The sequence below is a fragment of the Panthera leo genome, chromosome B1 (genome assembly GCF_018350215.1).
Source record: "Panthera leo isolate Ple1 chromosome B1, P.leo_Ple1_pat1.1, whole genome shotgun sequence".
NCBI lineage: Eukaryota > Metazoa > Chordata > Mammalia > Carnivora > Felidae > Panthera > Panthera leo.
The window spans coordinates 50,610,466-50,629,134 of NC_056682.1; the positions used below are offsets into that span (position 1 = coordinate 50,610,466).

Genomic DNA, 18,669 nt, shown 5'->3' on the forward strand with positions numbered 1-18,669 from the left:
CCCCCAAAAAATCCCAAATCACAAAAAATTACGTCTCAGTTCTTCAAATCCTCTTCCCACCGTTTACCCGACAAACTCTATCAAGAGCAAGAGAATCAGAAAGGCTTAGAACCAGGTAATCCCTGACTCCCCACTATAAAAGAGAGGGTTAGATTTCTTGGCCTTGCTAACCTGGAACTCTGAATCAAAGAATTGTTTGCTTAAAATGTCTTAGCTAAATAGTGCTATAAACTTCAGAAATACCATGGGCTAAATAGGCTTTTGCAGGGACCTAGAGATGATTTGCTCAGAAGGGGAAAAATAATTATGTTCTAAAATTTTGGTGTATGCCTCAGACAATTTTAATTATCCTTTAGGATCAGAAATTCTTAAACCTTTTGGTATCAGGACTCCTTTACACTCTTAAATATTACTGAGGACCCTAAAGAGCTTTTTTTTTATAAATTAAGGTCCATGTTTGAGTGAGAATTTAAAACTGAGAAATTTTTAAAACATTTTATTAATTAATTTAAAAAATAGCAAGATTATAGGTTAACATAGTATTTTAAGAAAAATAACACAGTTCTGAAAACTATATATGTAAATATAACTATACATTTAGTGAAGATAGTATTGTTTTATATTTTTACAAATGTATACAATGTATTAAGTTGAACACTTAATAATTCATAAATAAAGTCATGTCAACAATTATGGAATTTGCATTTCTTAATAAAGAAGAACTGATAACATATTTAGAATGCAAACACTGATGGTCTCAAAGAGTAATGTGAGCCCCAAACCCCTAAGCTGAGGTCGGGAAAGAATGTGTTTTGTGACTGAACCAGTAAGAATCTACACCAAAGGTTATAAATGGAAAGGTCCACAGGGGCCAGGTAAACAACATAAATAAGGGAGTTCACCAGCTGGGGACCTGAAGAGCTCATGGCCTTGTCAAAGGAGGCAATAAGCCCAGTGTTGCCAGATTTTGGGGCTGTTTAAGAAAAACTACAAATCTGAATTTTTATATGAAACTTCCTGATTTTTAAATACTGAAACTGCAAACCAAAACAAAACACATCTATGGGTAAATGTACTCCGTGGCACCCCAGTTGGCAAAATGTATTTTCTATATTACAGAGTTATTTAATCTTCAGGAAATTCTTCCCTAAGGAAATTTATCCTACAGTATGATCCTAATATTAGATCACTAGGAAATGGTAAACTTAAATATAATGAAACAGCATTGAAACAAAAGGTTGTTGTCCAAACGACAAAAATAAAACAAAAGCCGTGGTGCTATGGGAGTAAACAAGCTACTGTATCTAGTGGGCAAGGATACTAGAAAACTGCCCTCCATATGGTAAAGTGGATGGAGAAGGCTCATCAGGCTCTACCACTGTCTTGAAAAATACTCTTCATAAAATCTAACTCCCTGATTTATAAATCACCCTTCCAATTACTAATTGGGGGTAATACCAGAACGAGGGAGCTTCTGAAAACAAGCACTAATACAATAGCTATAATCAAGAAACACTCACTGAACACCTCGTTGGAAAGCACTGCAAGTGACACAAAGAATAGAAGTGGTCTCAGCTTTCAAGTAGCCAGTCTAAAAGGGGAGGGGCCTCAAAACACACAAGAAAAAGCTAAACAATATAAGCATTTGAAAATAGGACAGGACAAACATAAAAGATGTCACCTAGACAGTGACATTTCTTAGTTACTAGAAATAATAAATGCTCTAAATTCAAAAGATTCTAGAACACAGGAAGTAGTGGCAGTCTTGAAGGTAGATCAGTCTGGTATTAGTGGGTTTCAGAAATCAGTTAAAAGCTATGTTGTAATCTAAACATAAGGCAATTACGGTCCTTAACTAGGGTAATGTCAGAGAGAGGAAAGGAATTTTGGGATAAAAATACTCACCAGAAAAATCAGGAAGATTTGACATCTAACTAAGGATAACACATCCTCTGTAATAAATTCACCTCTTTATCTACAGAACAAGCAACCCAGTTTCTTCAACAACTGAAGGAGCAATAAATCAAAAAACATAATCCAATCACAATGTAGAGACCATATTTATATGCTATTCAAAACAAACTATAGGGAAAAAACTTTATCAGATAATTAGACAAGTGAACACTGAAAACTTGATGATAATATAGGAAAGAAGAAAGAATTGAAGATCTGATTAGGACCTTATTAGCCACGAGCTAATGATTTTGAAGGCTGAGTAATAGGCACATGGGGGTTTATTATACTATCCTATCTACTTTGGTGTATCTTTTAAATTCTCTGTAACAAAAAGTTTTTAAAAATTAAGTGACAAATACAACTTTTACCTACTTAGTGATCTTTATGCAAATTCCATTTCAGTTTTCCTAAAAGTAGAACAAAGGGATTACCGACTTATTTCATATAAGGGCCAAAACAGGAAGATAAAGACTCAGTATTGCTCTTAATTATTACCCATTTTATACAAGTTTTTATTTAATTATAAATATATATAAATGAGGTTTGATGAAAATGAAGCAAAAGTAAAATTCACCATCAAACAAGACACTTCTTTAACAAACTTAGGAAGAAGTAAACAGGGCTCCAGAACCGTAAACTACTAATGTTCAAAATAAATCATTTTTCATTTTAGCTAAATATCACTCTCATAAAAAAATGCACAATGCTCAAAATTAAACAATAGAATCATTTCAAATCCGAGTCTGCAAAAATCTAACCTTACAAAGTCCACAAGAGAGTAATTCAACTTCTCAACTCTTCAGTCTTCTGTTTCGCTTTGTGTTTTGTTTTACTAGCGTTTACAGACATTCTAAGCTAAAAATAATTTAACTACGATGTAATGGAACTAAGGATTAATAAAGATTATCCTAACTCTTAGCTTGATACTTGGCAAAGAGCTGATGTTGAACTGTTGAACAGATCATAAAGATTGCTAAGGTACTGTGATACAGCAACTTTTTGGGTTAGAGTGGTTTCTCATGTGACACTTCCTCAAGGAGTAGCGCTACCTCTATCTTTAAAGAAAAGTTTGGATTCTTATACAATATCTAGTTTACGTTAGCAACAACTCCTACACTAGAGACTGAGACAAAGAACCCTTAAAAAAATGTATTGCTAAAGAACAAAGACAATTTAAAAACCTCAACAGTGAGACTTGATAGTTTTACCTAAATTTTATTTGTAATTAGATATCTAATATATATTATCTGATAATTTTCTGTGCCGAATCTCGAATTCTGGATAAATTCAAAACATTTAATTCCTATTAACCTTAACCTAGTAACGAACACATATAACGCTAAGTTCTCATTATAGCAAATGTTAGTAAACAAGTAGACTTAGTGATAGACACTCTCTATTCTCATATTTTAAAAAACGGTTATTTCTGGGTGCCTGGGTGGCTCAGTCAGTTAGGTGTCCCACTCTTGATTTCAGCTCAGGTTATGATCTCACAGTTTGTGGGTTTGAACCCCGCATCAGACTCGGTGCTAACAGTATGGACTCCACTTGGGATTCTCTCTCTCCCTCTCTCTGCCCCTCTCCTGCTCACACACGCATGCTCTCTTTCTCTCTCTCAAAATAAATAGACATTTAAAAAATAAAGTTAAAAGTTTATTTCTTGTTATACCAATAAAAGGATGAGATAATTAATATTTATATACCCAATGGCAATGTTAAAATATCACCAATTCTACTATAAAAGTCTAATTTTTGTTCAGGCAGGTTTACTAACAAACTATCTCACATTTCATTTTGGCCATCTACTAGCCTTTTCTGGCAAAACTTCAAAAAAATCTATATTTAAAGCTATTTAATTATTTGCTATATTAACTGTATAAAGATATGAATACAGTTATACATATTTTATTATCTTTTCAGCTTTAACAATCTGATTCATTTTTATAACTATATTCAAAAGTAGTACATGACTTCTATACTCAATGGTCATAGTACTTTTTTAAAATAGAGGGAAAAATCATCTTAACTTTCTGAGTATACTGAACAATGCTCTCCTCACTTTACTCTGACATAATCAGGGTGGACAGGCTCCCCAAGGAAGAGGCTCTTTATAAAATTAAAACATACCACATACTGTTCTCCAGAGGAGTAAATTCTATTTGGGCAGAATTATTAGCCTCACTCAAGTCATTTCACAGCAGAAAGAACAAACAGGTCTATTGTACATACCATAATTACATTTTGCATGACTTCCTTCAATTAAAATCTTTACTTAAATTAGTATCCATATAGCAGTAGAAAATTTTAAAAGTCATCATCTAATATGACCTAATGATGCCTTCCACTAACAAGGAATTGCTCCGAAAATGACTTCTGATATTTCAAAGCAATTATTGGCATTAGGCCCTCTCCTAGGCAGCATTGCTCAATCCATTTGCAAGAGAAATGTATATGCATGGGTCAGCCTCACTAAAGTTTGTATATATTTGAATGTATATGCACATATTCATTCTTCTACCAGGATCAGAGTACTATGAACCTCCAAAGAAAGACGGAGTATGTTTTGCTCATATTAAGTAATAATGACGTGACTAAACTGATGTCTAGTATAAAATCAAAAGGAATAAAAAAAAATTTTTTAAGTTTATTTATTTATTTTTGAGAGAGCAAGAGAGTGCAAATGGGGTAGGGGCAGAGAGAGAAGGAGACAGTGAATCCCAAGCAGGCTCTGTGCTATGAGCACAGAGCCTGACTCAAGGCTCAATCCCACGACAGTGAGATCACGATCTGAGCCGAAATCAAGAGCTGGATGGACACTCAACCTACTGAACCATCCAGGTTCCCCAAGAATAAAAAGATTTTTAATGACCTTACTAACCAGTACTGGTTGAGACCAACATCTCAGGTATTTTTCTCACTAGACTGGCAGTTATCCTCATACATATCAATTAGTCTTTAGGTTAAACATGACCAAATGGGAAAAAAGAAGGAAGCACCATAGTTTTACTATAGAACAGAAAAACACGGCATACCTGTGCCATTTATGGCTAATGACATCCATGTTGAAGAAACTCTTCTAAAGAACAGACCATTTCACAAAATACAGACCATGTACTAAAGAACAAACCATTTCACACAATACCACGAAAAAATCAGTGTTCACATTCATTAAGGTCTTAAAGTCTAACTCTCAAATGTTTTCTATTTCAGAAAATTCTTACCTTCAAAGCTTACATTTGGTGGGACAGGGTGAAAAATAATTGTAAGAAAGACTCCCAAGTTAATGTATTAACTCTTACGGTGTTACATAACACACACACACACACACACACACACACACACACACACACGATAGAAAACACAGAGCTAAAGAGGAAAGTAGACTAGTGGACCAAGGGACTGAACAATGCAATTTTTAGTGAGAATTTCCTTCTCTTATTAGGTTTCAGCTGTGGTGTTTCAAGCAGCACCTCTGAACAGGCACAGCTCACTGATCCACAGTCTCCTCAAAGGGTTGGAGGCACACTAATACAATGTCACTGCCATTCTTGTCTGGAAGTCACTGCAAACAATAGAGGAGGAGGGAAAAGCTTTGGTTTAGGTCTGGGTTTTTTCAGAGGAAAAAAGGAGGAATATGGTATGTGATTAAATATCAACTTTTAGCTTCCCTCCTAAGATAAACTTATATTTCTTTTGGCTCCTATTAACACTTTTTTTTTTTTTTTTTTTTTTGCTTTTAAAAATCAGGCATTAGGCAGCTCTTCCTGCCCACGTGTCCTGTCCCCAGGCTATAAATCAGTCAATCAATCAGGCATTATACTGTATAAATAGTCAAACTTTGAGTCACTTATCTATCTGATCTTTTACTAGAAACAGTCATTCACATACACGTAATATATGCAAACAATTTACAAGTACACAAACTAAAAACATAAAGAAACACAAGGGAAAGATAAAAAAAAAAAACTTCAGGAAAGTGGTTAACTGTAGTAGAGAGGAAAGGGATTAAAATTGGAAGGAGGTTCACACAAGACTTAAATTGTTTGTATTGGTAATGGTTTGTTAACGTGATCAATTAACATAAAAGTGTTTTATTCTTTAAACCTTTTTGCATTGTTACTTTTTAAAATTTGCTCAATTTTTAAAAAGCTGTCAAGTCAGACTCAGTAGGAAAGTATCCTGGAACCTGGGGTTCCAAATCAGCAGCCAAGGGCTGAATCTGGCCAAGACCTGTTTTGTTTGGACAGCACAATGTTTTGTTTTGCTTTTTAACTGTAATTTGAATGCCTTCAGGCAGGGTATGCGCTCTCCAATTAGCCAGAGTCACCACCATTTTCCTTTCAGTAAATAAGCCTTCTTTCAAAGCTTGAGAAATGAGAATCCTCATACAATGCTGGTTAGGAATGTAAAATGGTGCAGCCGCTTTGGGATAGTCTGGCAGCTCCTCAAAGTATTAAGCATGGAGTTACCACATGACCCAGCCATTCCACTCCTAGATATCTACCTAAGAGAAATGAAAACATATGTCTACACAAAGACTCGTACATAAATGTTCACAGTAGCATTATTCATAATAGCCAAAAAGTGGAACAACCCAAATATCCATCAACTGATGAACGGATAAACAAAACAGAATACAATGAAATATTATTCCACCATGAAAAGAATGAGGTACTGATAAATGCTACATGGATAAACCTCAAACACATTATGCTACATAAAAGAAGCCAATCACAGAAGACCATGTATTGTATTATTTCATTTATATGTCCAAAATTGTCAAATCTCAAATCTACAGAGATAGAAAGTAGAGTGACAGAATGATTAAAATGTCATAAAATTGGATCGTGATGCTGGTTGCACAACTCAATAAATATAATAAAAACTACTAAACTGTTTAAACAATGAATTACAGTGAATTACATGATATATTTATTACATTTCAATAAAGTAGTTTAAAAGTAAATAACCAAAGACATCCATCCAGTTCTTACAGGCTATGAATGAATGCCTAAATTTGGTTCTTAAATGATCATGTAATGGGGTGCCTGTGTGGCTCAGTTGGTTAAGCCTCCGACTTCAACTCAGGTCATGATCTCACAGTTTGTGAGTTCGAGCCCCACATCAGGCTTTCTGCTGACAGTGCAGAACCTTCAGATCCTCTGTCCCAGTCTCTCTCTGCCCCTCCCTTATCTCTTCTCTCTCTCTCTCTCTCTCGCTCTCAAAAATAAATAAACATTTTAAAAAATGTTAATTGTTGTGTAAGGACTCCTAGTGGTCTTGAGGTAAGAACTATGTTCATAATAATACCGTTATTTGCCTTTTTCATTGTTTCAAAAACAATAGTGGGTTTAACTGCTGGGACTTTCTGCATGGTGACACTAAAGGATTCTGGTTATTGATAGTCTTGCATTATTCACTGCCACACACCCAGAGCCAAAATATATATATATATATATATATATATATATATATATATATATATATATATATATATTTTGTCTCACTTCAGAATGTCCTCAATAAGGAGGAAAAATTATTAATTTTATTCAATCTCAACTCTTGAATACAATCTTTTTAAAATTATGTGTGACAAAATGAAGCACTTCTGCTGCATACCAAAATGTAAAAATATGTGATTGATTCCATGAGTCGTGGGCCAAACTAGTCACTTTTTTAATAGAATAGCATTTTTACGAGGAACAACTGTCAGTTCCCATGGGAAAATGCATTCCCATTTCCAAATTCACCTATACATAATTTTATAACATAACTGTTTCATAAAGTAGATGCTGCCACTCTCCATGGGAAATCACACCTTACTCCCTTTTAAAACAATATTAGTATTTCAATGGACTTTAGCCAGGGTTAGTAGGAAAGGCCTGTTTGGTGGGTAGATGAGGGAAGGAATAAGGCAAAAGGCAGAAGATCAACCTCAGCCTAAGAAACTATTTTGCCCTATCATGGTGACAGGCTAACTAGCATTAACATTTATTACAGGATAAAATTTTAGTAAGTTTTAAGAGTTTAAGTTTTAAGTTTTGGGTTGTTTTTTTTTTAAGTTTATTTATTTTGAGAGAGAGAGACACACACAGAGAAAGAATACCAAGCAGGCTCTGCGCTGTCAGCACAGAGCCCAATGCGGAACTCGAACCTACAAACCATGAGATTGTGACCTGAGTTGAAATTAAAATTTTCTTTTGATTTAGACCAAATAAGGCTTAAAGGTTTATTCAGTTATTTAAAAGGAGACTGTTCTTGGGAATGCAAGCTGGTGCAGCCACTCTGGAAAACAGTATGGAGGTTCCTCAAAAAATTAAAAAAAGACCTACCCTGTGACCCAGCAATTGCACTACTAAGTATTTATCCAAGGGATATAGGTGTGCTATTTCGAAGGGACACATGCACCCCCATGTTTATAGCAGCACTATCGACAATAGCCAAAGCATGGAAAGACCCCAAACGTCCATCAATAGATGAATGGATAAAGAAAATGTGGTGTGTGTGTGTGTGTGTGTGTGTGTGTGTGTATATATATATATATATATATATATATATATATATATATATTGGAGTATTACTCGGCAATCAAAAAGAATGAAATCTTGCCATTTGCAACTACATGGATGGAACTGGAGGGTATTATGCTAAGTGAAATTAGTCAGTCAGAGAAAGACAAATATCATATGACTTCACTCATATGAGGACTTTAAGAGACAAAACAGATGAACATAAAGGAAGGGAAACAAAAAATAATATAAAAACAGGGAGGGAGACAAAGCATAAGAGACTCAAATATGGAGAACAAACAGAGGGTTACTGGAGGGGGTGAGGGAGGGGGGATGGGCTAAACATGTAAGGGGCATTAAGGAATCTACTCCTAAAATCTCTGTTGCACTATATGCTAACTAATTTGCATGTAAATTTAAAAAAATAAAGGTATGATGTTGAATAAACAAACAAACAAATAAATAAATACATACATACATACATACATAAAAGGAGGCTGTTCTATACCATGGTATTATTTGTAACTTAAAGTGCTCCTAAATGCTAAGAATCAAACATTGAGAATTATAATTGTAAAAACGTACCAAAAATAGATAATGAATTGGTCATTAGCTCTAAAAGATGATCTGTGAACATGGTGCTTATGAAGATTTGAAAAACCCCCAGGACGAATCTAGAAAACTAAACTGATTCAGGGCAAGAAAGTAATTCCAAAAAAACAGTTAATTGTACTAGTAGTCCAAGCCGTGTGGCACCGCATGAGAAAATACATAGAGTAAATCTGTGAGTGTGTACCCAGTCCTCCATACACAAGAAAAAGATCGGTCTGGTGGATGCAAATGTATCAGTCTCTAGTGGGTTTTTTTGTTTTTGTTTTTTAATATTTATTTATTTTTGAGAGAGAGACACAGAGCATGAACAGGGGAGGGGCAGAGAGAGAAGGAGACACAGAATCTGAAGCAGGCTCCAGGCTCTGAGCTGTCAGCACAGAGCCTGACATGGGGTTCAAACCCACGAACCACAAGATCATGACCTGAGCCAAAGTCAGACGCTTAACTGACTAAGCCACCCAGACGCCCCATAGTCTCTAGTGTTTTGAGTATTGTAGAAATAGAAATACTTCGTCCGTAATCTTTTCCATATTTGATAAAATGTCCTTTTGTTCTTACCCTATGCTCATAAGCAATGTTTTGATCTGGTTTCCCAAATTAGTTGATACTAAGGAGAAGCTTGATGGCAGGGACTATTTTATTCACTGTAAACATAAAATGAAGGGTCATAGCTTTCTAACAGATGGCATGTTAGTCCCTAAGTGCTCCATCAACTTTGGGCAAACTAGATCAAATTAAGTTTCTGACCTTGCACAGCTGAAATTTTTATAGAACTAGGTAATTTCTTGATAAGCATATATACTCTATTATTGAACTGAATATATTTTGTTTTAAAATTTTTTACTTCCTTTATGAAGTTATATTATATCTCACTGAATATACCATAAATACAGCCCATAATAATAACAGTAATATTTAAACTAATAGCTAACAGGGGCGCCTGGGTGGCCCAGTCAGTTAAGCGTCTGACTTCGGCTCAGGTCATGATCTTGCTGTTCGTGAGTTCGAGCCCCACATAGGGCTCTGTGCTGACAGCCCAGAGCCTAGAGCCCGCTTCGGATTCAGTGTATCCCTCTCTGCTCCTCCCCCACTTGCACTCTGTCTCTGTCTCTCTCTCAAAAATAAACATTAAAAAAATTTTAATAAAGTAATAGCTAATATTTATATATGGTTTATTATATACCAGGCACTGCCATTTTACATATTTTAACTTGTTTAAATTGCCATAACAACCTACAAGCAGGTACTGATGTAATCTCTACTTTATAGGTGAATAAACAGAGGCAGAGGACGATTAAGTAACCTGCTCCACAACACACATGGTAAATGGTGAGGCTGAGATTTAATCCACTATTTCTGGCTCCAAAGTTGGCATTCTTAATCTCTTCTCTAGCCTTGTGTTATCAATTTTCTGAATTTTAAGCATCTTACTTTATAGAACAGTTTTGAAATTCCATATCTAGCACAGCAAAAAATATTTCCCAAATTCCCATGATGAAGCTGTTATGTTGGAAATAGTTTACCCATTCAACTATAGCTTCTATTAGTTTTAATAAGCACAAACATCAAATCATACAACTGCCAGAAGTTAACACAAAACTAATCAGAAAAATATACAAATCATTACTTTAAAATGTATATATGTTCACTTTCAAAGTATACCAACTTGAGTTGTTAAGTATACATATAAAATTAGTCATGATTTTACATTAATAAAATTGGATACTATTCTAAAAGCAAGGATTTTATAGCTTTTAAAGAAAAAATATTAATTTGAGTCTTTCTGACTACTAAACTTAAGTCCTAAACTGACTAGAGCCTTAAACAGACTCAAATCACTTACATGTTAACTTCAAATTTCTGGCTCTCTAGTTATAAATATGCTAGCATAACTTGTTGTTTTATGGATTAGCCATTCTACAAGCTAGATTGTAATTAACCACACATCACATAAAATAGCTTTTTATTTATGCTTTCCTTCCAATTATTCCTCAGATTTAATAAAGTCAACACATATCACTAGACTGCTATATTCCAAAATTTCTATTTTCTCTTTTTACCTTGATATTATATTAAAAGAAAAAGCATTTCTCCAGAAGCAATCTTTTTTGTTTTTTTTAAGTTTATTTCTTTATTCTGAGAGAGAGAGAGAAAGAGAGACAGCAGGGAAGGGGCAGAGAGAGAAGAAGAGGGAGAGTCCCAACCAGTCCCCACGTTGTCGGTGCAGAGCCGGATGCAGGGCTCAATCTCGTGAACCGAGAGATCATGACCGGAGCCAAGATCAAGAGTCAAATGCTCAACCAGGCACCCAGAGACAATCTTTTGTTTTACTAGCAATGTTCTTGGTTGTTTTTTTTTTTCTTTAAGTTTATTTATTTTCTTTTAGTTACCTCTACACCCAACATGTGAGCTTGAACTCACAACCCTGAGCTCAAGAGTCACATGTTCTTCAAACTGAACCAGCCGGCATCCCAGCAATGTTCTTGTTTTTTCTCTGGATGCCAATTACAGGAGTGTATTCAACTCATGAAAATTATGAAGCCATGTATACTTCGCTATATGTATATTACATATGTCAATAAAAAGCTGTTTTTTAATGGGTGTCTGACTGGCTCAGTAGGAAGAGCATGTATGCTTGATCTTGGAGTAGTGGGTTCGAGCCCTACGTTAGGTGTAGAGATTACTTAAATAAATAAGCTTTTTTTAAAAAGCTGTTTCTTAAGTCTGTGCTTAACTTTCCTTCATCAAAAACCATTACATATCAACCTTACTGGCAGCTGTCATTTTAAAAAAAAAACAAAACTTTTTTTACAATGTTCTATAGCACTGAGTGATATTCGACTTGTATTTTCAGCACATGGAAAAAAAGAGCCATCCAAGATGTTCTGCGAAACCAAGAAAAGCTATTTGATTCTTTCAGAAACCCCTAAGATTTAAAGATCTCAAAAGGAAAGAAAACATTTTTCAGCTTTTATATTGTCATGTTTTTCTCACAACAACTTTATCAGGTAGATACTATTACACACTTGTGGGAGACTGTGTTTTCCAAAGACAGCCACAACAATACATATCCCATCCCAAAGGCTTTTCTCATGTGACACTGATGTTCCTCCATTAAAAGATTAGTCTATGTTCTCTCTCTCTCTCTCTCTCTCTCAAAAATAAATAAACATTAAAAAAAAAATTTAAAGGGCGCCTAGGTGACTCAGTTGGTTGAGGGTCCAACTTCAGCTCAGGTTATGACCTTGCAGTCTGTGAGTTTGAGTCTCACGTCGTCGGGCCCTGTGCTGACAGCTCAGAGCCTGGAGCCTGCTGAGGATTCTGTGTCTTCCTCTTTCTCTGCCCCTTCCCCACTCGCATTCTGTCTCTCTCTCTCTCTCTCAAACATAAATAAACATTAAAAAAAAAAGATGAGTTTATGCCTCCTCTTCTGGAAACTGTTTAGATCTTTATACCAACCTGAGTAAATAAATGGGACAGAAGATACCGTGTGACTCCCAAGGTTAGGACATAAAAGCCAGTACTATTTCCACCTGGCTTTCTCACTCTCTCAGGACACTTGCCACCAGATTGTGAGTAGGTATTCTGCCTACCACCCCAGCTACACTCAAGCCAATAGGCAGCATTAACCACCAGACCTGGGTGACTGGGCCTTTTCCAGATGATTCCCATACCCAGCATTCAAGTCTTCCAACTACACCCCAGACAGCATGGGGCAGAGACAAGCCCTCCCTGCTTTGTCCTGTCTGAATTCCTGACCCACAGGAAACCATAAGATAATAAATGATTATTGTTTCTTAAGCCACTAAGCTATTAAAAGTAACTGGTTATGCAGCAATAAGAACTAAAACACTTTATAAATAAGGATCACAGGTGGGTAACCATCTACCAAATGGCAAAGCCAGAATTCGAATCCATGTCAGCCTATAGGTAAAGCCTATACCCTTCCTACCATAGGATATTGCCTCCATGTTTGTTCCGAGATACCCACATTTTCAAATAAAGCAACAATCTCCAGATTGAGAATTCTAAGAGCAATAAACAGCCTCCAGTATTAATGACTTCAATTAATACTTAGGACAATAGGTCATTCAGTTAGCAAGCTCAAAATTCTAGCATTATTTTTGACACATCTATACCCTTCACACCCTAATAACATCCTATCTAACAGTACCCATATCCTAGTGATGCTTACAAAATCTATGTTGGGGTGCCTGGGTGGCTCAGTCCGTTAAGCATCCCACTCTTGATTTCAGCTCAGGTTATAATCTCACGGTTTGTGAGTTCAAACCCTGTATCCAGTTCTGCGCTGACAGTGTAGAGCCTGCTTGGGATTCTCTGTCTCCCTCTCTCTCTGCCCCTCCCCTGCTTGCACTCTCTCCCTCTCCCTCTCAAAACAAATAAATAAACTTAAAAAAATTTTTTTCTACATCAATGACAATAAACCTGGACAATTACAGAACAATCACTAATTTGATCTTCAGAAAACACTTCTATTAGATAGGTAAGGCATACGCCATACAGATGAGGCTCAAAAAAAGTCAAAAATAACTAGCTACTAATTTAGTAGCTACTTAATAGTTAAAAACATCATGGTTAAGTAGGGATTCAATTTAAGATTTTCTGACACTAAGTTCAGTGCTCTTTCAACTCAAAGAATCTGAAAAAACATTTATGGATCACTTCTCGGCCTTTTGTCTAAGATCAAGTGTGAAAGAACATTTATGCAATGCCTTCTGTGTATATTTCCACATACAACATTTTCTCTACAAATTTAAGTTATCTACTTCATGCTAAGCACCATGGAAGGCACTGTTTAATTTATGTTCTTCACTCTGACTAAAGCTGATCTCTATGAAAAGCCAGTCTTTCCCCACTTGGAACCATTCTCTATATGGCCAATTAACAACTTTTCCTAATCTACCTGCTTAACCACAGTGTTTAAAAACTGTCAAAGATGACATCTTACCCATAAAAATAAAGGTCAAATTTCCTTATCTTCTTTCAAGATCTTCTGTAATCTGATCATACCTTATTTTATTAAATTGACTTCCCTGCACTTGCTCAGAAAAACCAAATAAATCTCTTGCTTCTTCCCCAAATTCGCTTTCTTAACACTTTCTTGCTCTTTTTTTGTTTATACTGTCATCCAAATCTGTAAGTGATTCATCTTCAACCCTTGACAGACAGTCCCTTCCCTCCAACACCTTACAATCCACCATTGAGCTACAAGTAACAATCTAAAATAATGTATAATAATTCAGTTGGGTAGTATACATTATAGTTTACAGGGATTTAGAGGGGAGGAATCACTGAGGGATGCAGCAATGCCTTCAGGAAGAAGTAACACTTGAAATGGGCTCTAACTGACAGACAGGATTCAAAGTGGCAGAAGTAAAAGCAGCCCAAGCTGAAGAACAACCTAAAGGCCTTCTCTTCTACTCTACTTCTTCCCATTTACATCTCACTAATCCTTTAGCCAATATCATCTCCTTCAAGGCTTCCTCAGTTACTCCACCATCTTACCTAAAGTTCTCTTCTCTGAGCTTCTGGTACAACTGCTATCTACAACACTCGCTCTAACACGTAATCATTCCATATTATAGACCTTCCTCTTTGACTTGACAGCTACATGTCTCTACATAGTCATTAGGCATTTGTTATCTGCTAAGCTGAACTCAACTCAGCAGCCATTGTTGCTTTCAGTCATTTAAAAATCCACTGAACAGGGGCACCGGGGGGGGGGGGTTCAGTTGGTTAAGTGTCTGACTTCAGCTCAGGTCATGATCTCGCCATTCATGGGTTTAAGCCCCATGTCAGGCTCTGTGCTGATGGCTCAAAGCCTGGAGATTGCTTCAAATTCTATGTCTCCCTCTCTCTCTAACCCTCCCCAACTCACGCTCTGTGTCTCTCTCTCTCTCTGTCAAGAATAAACACTAAAAAATTGTTTTAAATAAATAAATAAATAAATAAATAAATAAATAAATAAATAATAAAAATCCATTGAACATAACACTGTTTCTTAACTTACCGGGCATCTCCTTTGGAAAGATTAGTATTTACAGGACTAAGAATAACCTTGTTTGCATCTACATCCACCACACATTTGGTATGCAAGTCAATTTCTGCAGATGAAAAAAGAAAAAAAAAAAACAGAGAAAATAGTCATTTTTAAAGTAGTTTATTTCAGAAAAAATCATTTGACAAAAATCCAACACTCTTTACACTCAACAAACTAGAAATAGAAGGGAACCTCTCAACCTGATAAAGGACATCTACAAAAGCCTGCAGTTAATACCGTATTTGATGGTGAAAGACTAACATCAGGAATAAGAAAAGGATATTCTATGACTGCAACTTCTGTTCAACATTGTTCTAGAAGTTCTGGTCAGGGCAGTTAGGCAAGATAAACAAAAAGGATCCAGATTGGAAAGAAAGAAGTGAAACTATCTCTACTTGCGATGATATGGTCCTTATAGACAGAAAATCTTAAGGAATCAGGGGTGCCTGGGTACCTCAGTCAGTTGAGAAGAGGACTCTTGATTTTGGCTCAGGTTATGATCCCAGGGTCATGGGATGGAGCCCTGTGTTGGGCTCTTTGCTGAGCATGGAGCATGCTTAAGATTCTCCCTCCCCCTCTCTCTCTCCCTTTACCCCCTCTTCCCACACGCACTCTCTCTCTCTCTAAATAAATAAATTAAATTAAAAAAAGAAAATCCTAAGGAACCCATTTTAAAACTATTAGAATAAACAAGTTTTGCAAAGTTGTAGGATACAAGATCAATACCGTATACAAAAAGCAGTTGTGTTTCTATACACCAGCAATTAAAAAAAAAAAAAAAAAACGAAACAAGAAAACAATTTCATTTATAATGACATCAAAAAGATTTAAATACTTTTGAAAAGTATTAAAAGAATATAAAATAGAATATAAAAGAATAAATTTAAAAGAAGTGCAAGACAGGGACACCTGGGAGGCTCAGTTGGTTGAGAGTCCAACTCTTGGTTTCAGCTTAGGTTATGATCCCAGAGACATGGGATTGAGCCCCACATAGGGCTCTGTGCTGAGCATGGAGCCTGCTTAGGATTCTCTCTCTCCCTCCGCCCCTCTCCCACACCTGCACTCTCTCTTCCTAAAAGAAAAAAAAAAAAGTGTAAGACTTGTACAATGAAAATTCCAAAACACTGCTGAAATTCAAGACTTAAATACATAGAAAATTATTTTACATTCATTAACTGAAAGACTTAATACTATTAAGATGACAATATATCCCAAATTGGTCTACAAAATTCAAGATAATCCCTATCAAAATCCCAGTTAGCTTGTTAGCTTTTTTTTTTTTTAAAACAAAAATTACCAAGGTAATCCTAAATCTATATAGAAATGCATACAACCAGGAATAGCCAAATAATCTTGAAAAAAACAAAATAGAAAGACTACATTCACCAATGTCAAACTTAACTAGAAAGCTATAGTAATCAAGACAGTGCAGTGCTACTATAAGGACAGAAGGACAGACATATAGATTAATGGAATAGACAGTCCTGAAATAGACTTGTCACATTTATGGCCAACTGATTTTGACAAGACAATCCAGTGGGGAAACTACAGTCTTTCCAGCAAATGGTGGTGGGACAACTGGATATCCACACACACAAAAATGAACACCATACACAAAAACTAATTCCAACAGATCATAGAAATAAATACGTAAGAGCTAAAACTATAAAACTCATAAGAAAAAAAAAAAAAAAAACATGAGTAAATGCACATGATGTTGGGTTAGGTAATAGTTTCTTAGACACCAAAAGCACAAACACAAAAGAAGAAAACAGATAAACTGGAAAGCATCAATATGAAAAACCTTTGTACTTCAATGGACGCCATCAAAAGAGTAAAAAGACAACCCACAGAATTGAACAAATATCTAATAAGGGGCTTACCTCAGAAAATATAAAGAACTCTTACAACTCAATAATAAAAAGACCAATAATCCAACTTTTAAATGGGCAATGATCTGAACAGATATCTCTCAAAAAAAGATACAAAAATGGCCAATAAGCAGAAAAGATGCTCAACAGATTACACATTAGGAAATGTAAATCAGAAGTACAATGAGATACCACTTCACACCCACTAGCATAACGATAGTCAAAAAGATAATAACAAGTGTTAATGAGGATGTGGAGAAAATGGAATCCTCATACATCACTGATGGGAATATAAAATGGTGCAGTTACTTTGGAAAACAGTCTGGCAGCTCCTCAAAAGGTTAAACAGAGAGCTGGTATATGACCCAGTAATTCCACTCCTACATATATATTCAAGAGAAATGACAATCTAGGTCCACACAAAAGCTTGTGCATAAATGTTCATAACCCTAGTATTTGGCTATTCATAACAGCCAAAAAGTGGAACAAGCCAAATGTCCATTAACTAATAAATGGATAAATTTATTATATCCATAAAATGGAACATTATTTGGCAATTAAAAGGAATAAGGTACTGATACATACTACACGACATGAACAAAGCTTGTGTGAACTGAAAAAAGTCAGTTACAAAATACCACATGTTATATGATTCTACTCATTTGAAATGTCCAGAATAGGCAAACAAGACACAGAAAATAGCCTAGTTATTCCTATGGCTGTGGAGTGACTGCTAATGGGTATGACAGGGTTTTTTTAAATTGAGGTATAATTGACATATAACATTGTATTAGTTCCAGGTATAAAACATGTAAAATGATTCCATATTTATGTATATTGCAAAATGTTCACCACATAAGTCTAATTAACATCTGTCACCATATGCAATTACAAAAAAACTTTTTTCATTATGAGAATTCTTAAGATCTACTCTCTTAGCAACTTTCAAATATGCAATACACTATCACTAACTATAGTAACCATGCTGTTACATGGGTATAGTTTTCTTCTGGGGGTATGAAGATATATTACAATTGATTATGCTGATAACTGCACATAATAAAAACCACTGAATTGGTTGAATTGTATGATATGTGAATTATATCTCAATAAAGCTATTTTTTTGTAAGTATAGGCCACGGCATGTTTATGTTCTCATATTTTTATATTCTAATATTTTTCTGACCCAAAGTATGAAACCATTTGTTTGCCTTATTGCCATTACCAAAAGATAAACCCTAAGGAAAGGAGCTGCACTGCCCTGGAGCTATTTTGTATTTCCCAAAGAACCTTGGCCAAATGTCAATGTCACCTCATTATAACTTAGAAGTATTTCCACTCCCAGGAAAGGTCATTTATTTTTTACATTTTAACTTACATAACTGAGACAAATTAAAAAAAAAAAAGCAAAACAAAAAATTCCCTCCCTGTACCTGACACAATTTTACTTATATTGGTTATTCTACATTTGTTCTCAAAGATGTATTCTAGAAGTATAAAAAATTTAGCAGTCTTTCTTTTAGCCAACACATTTTTTTAGGCAAAGAAAACTGAAAGGAAAACTACAGAGTTAGGTGTGGAAGACTAATCCCAAAGCAGCAAATGTTCCACTGTGGTCAACTGACACTAAAGTCTATAGCCCCAGAGCTCAAGAAAGTTT

At 35.4% G+C, this 18,669-nt stretch overlaps 1 protein-coding gene across 3 annotated transcripts in view; it reads right to left on the reverse strand.

Annotated features, from left to right (window-relative positions):
• KIF13B (kinesin family member 13B) overlaps nt 1–18,669 on the reverse strand; it is a 198,826-nt gene that overhangs the window by 167,779 nt on the left and 12,378 nt on the right. For all 3 annotated transcript variants that reach the window (XM_042934972.1, XM_042934973.1, XM_042934971.1), the window contains exon 2: nt 15,109–15,202. In XM_042934972.1, coding sequence (XP_042790906.1) covers nt 15,109–15,202 — 94 coding nt within the window. The remainder of the gene's footprint in view (nt 1–15,108; nt 15,203–18,669) is intronic.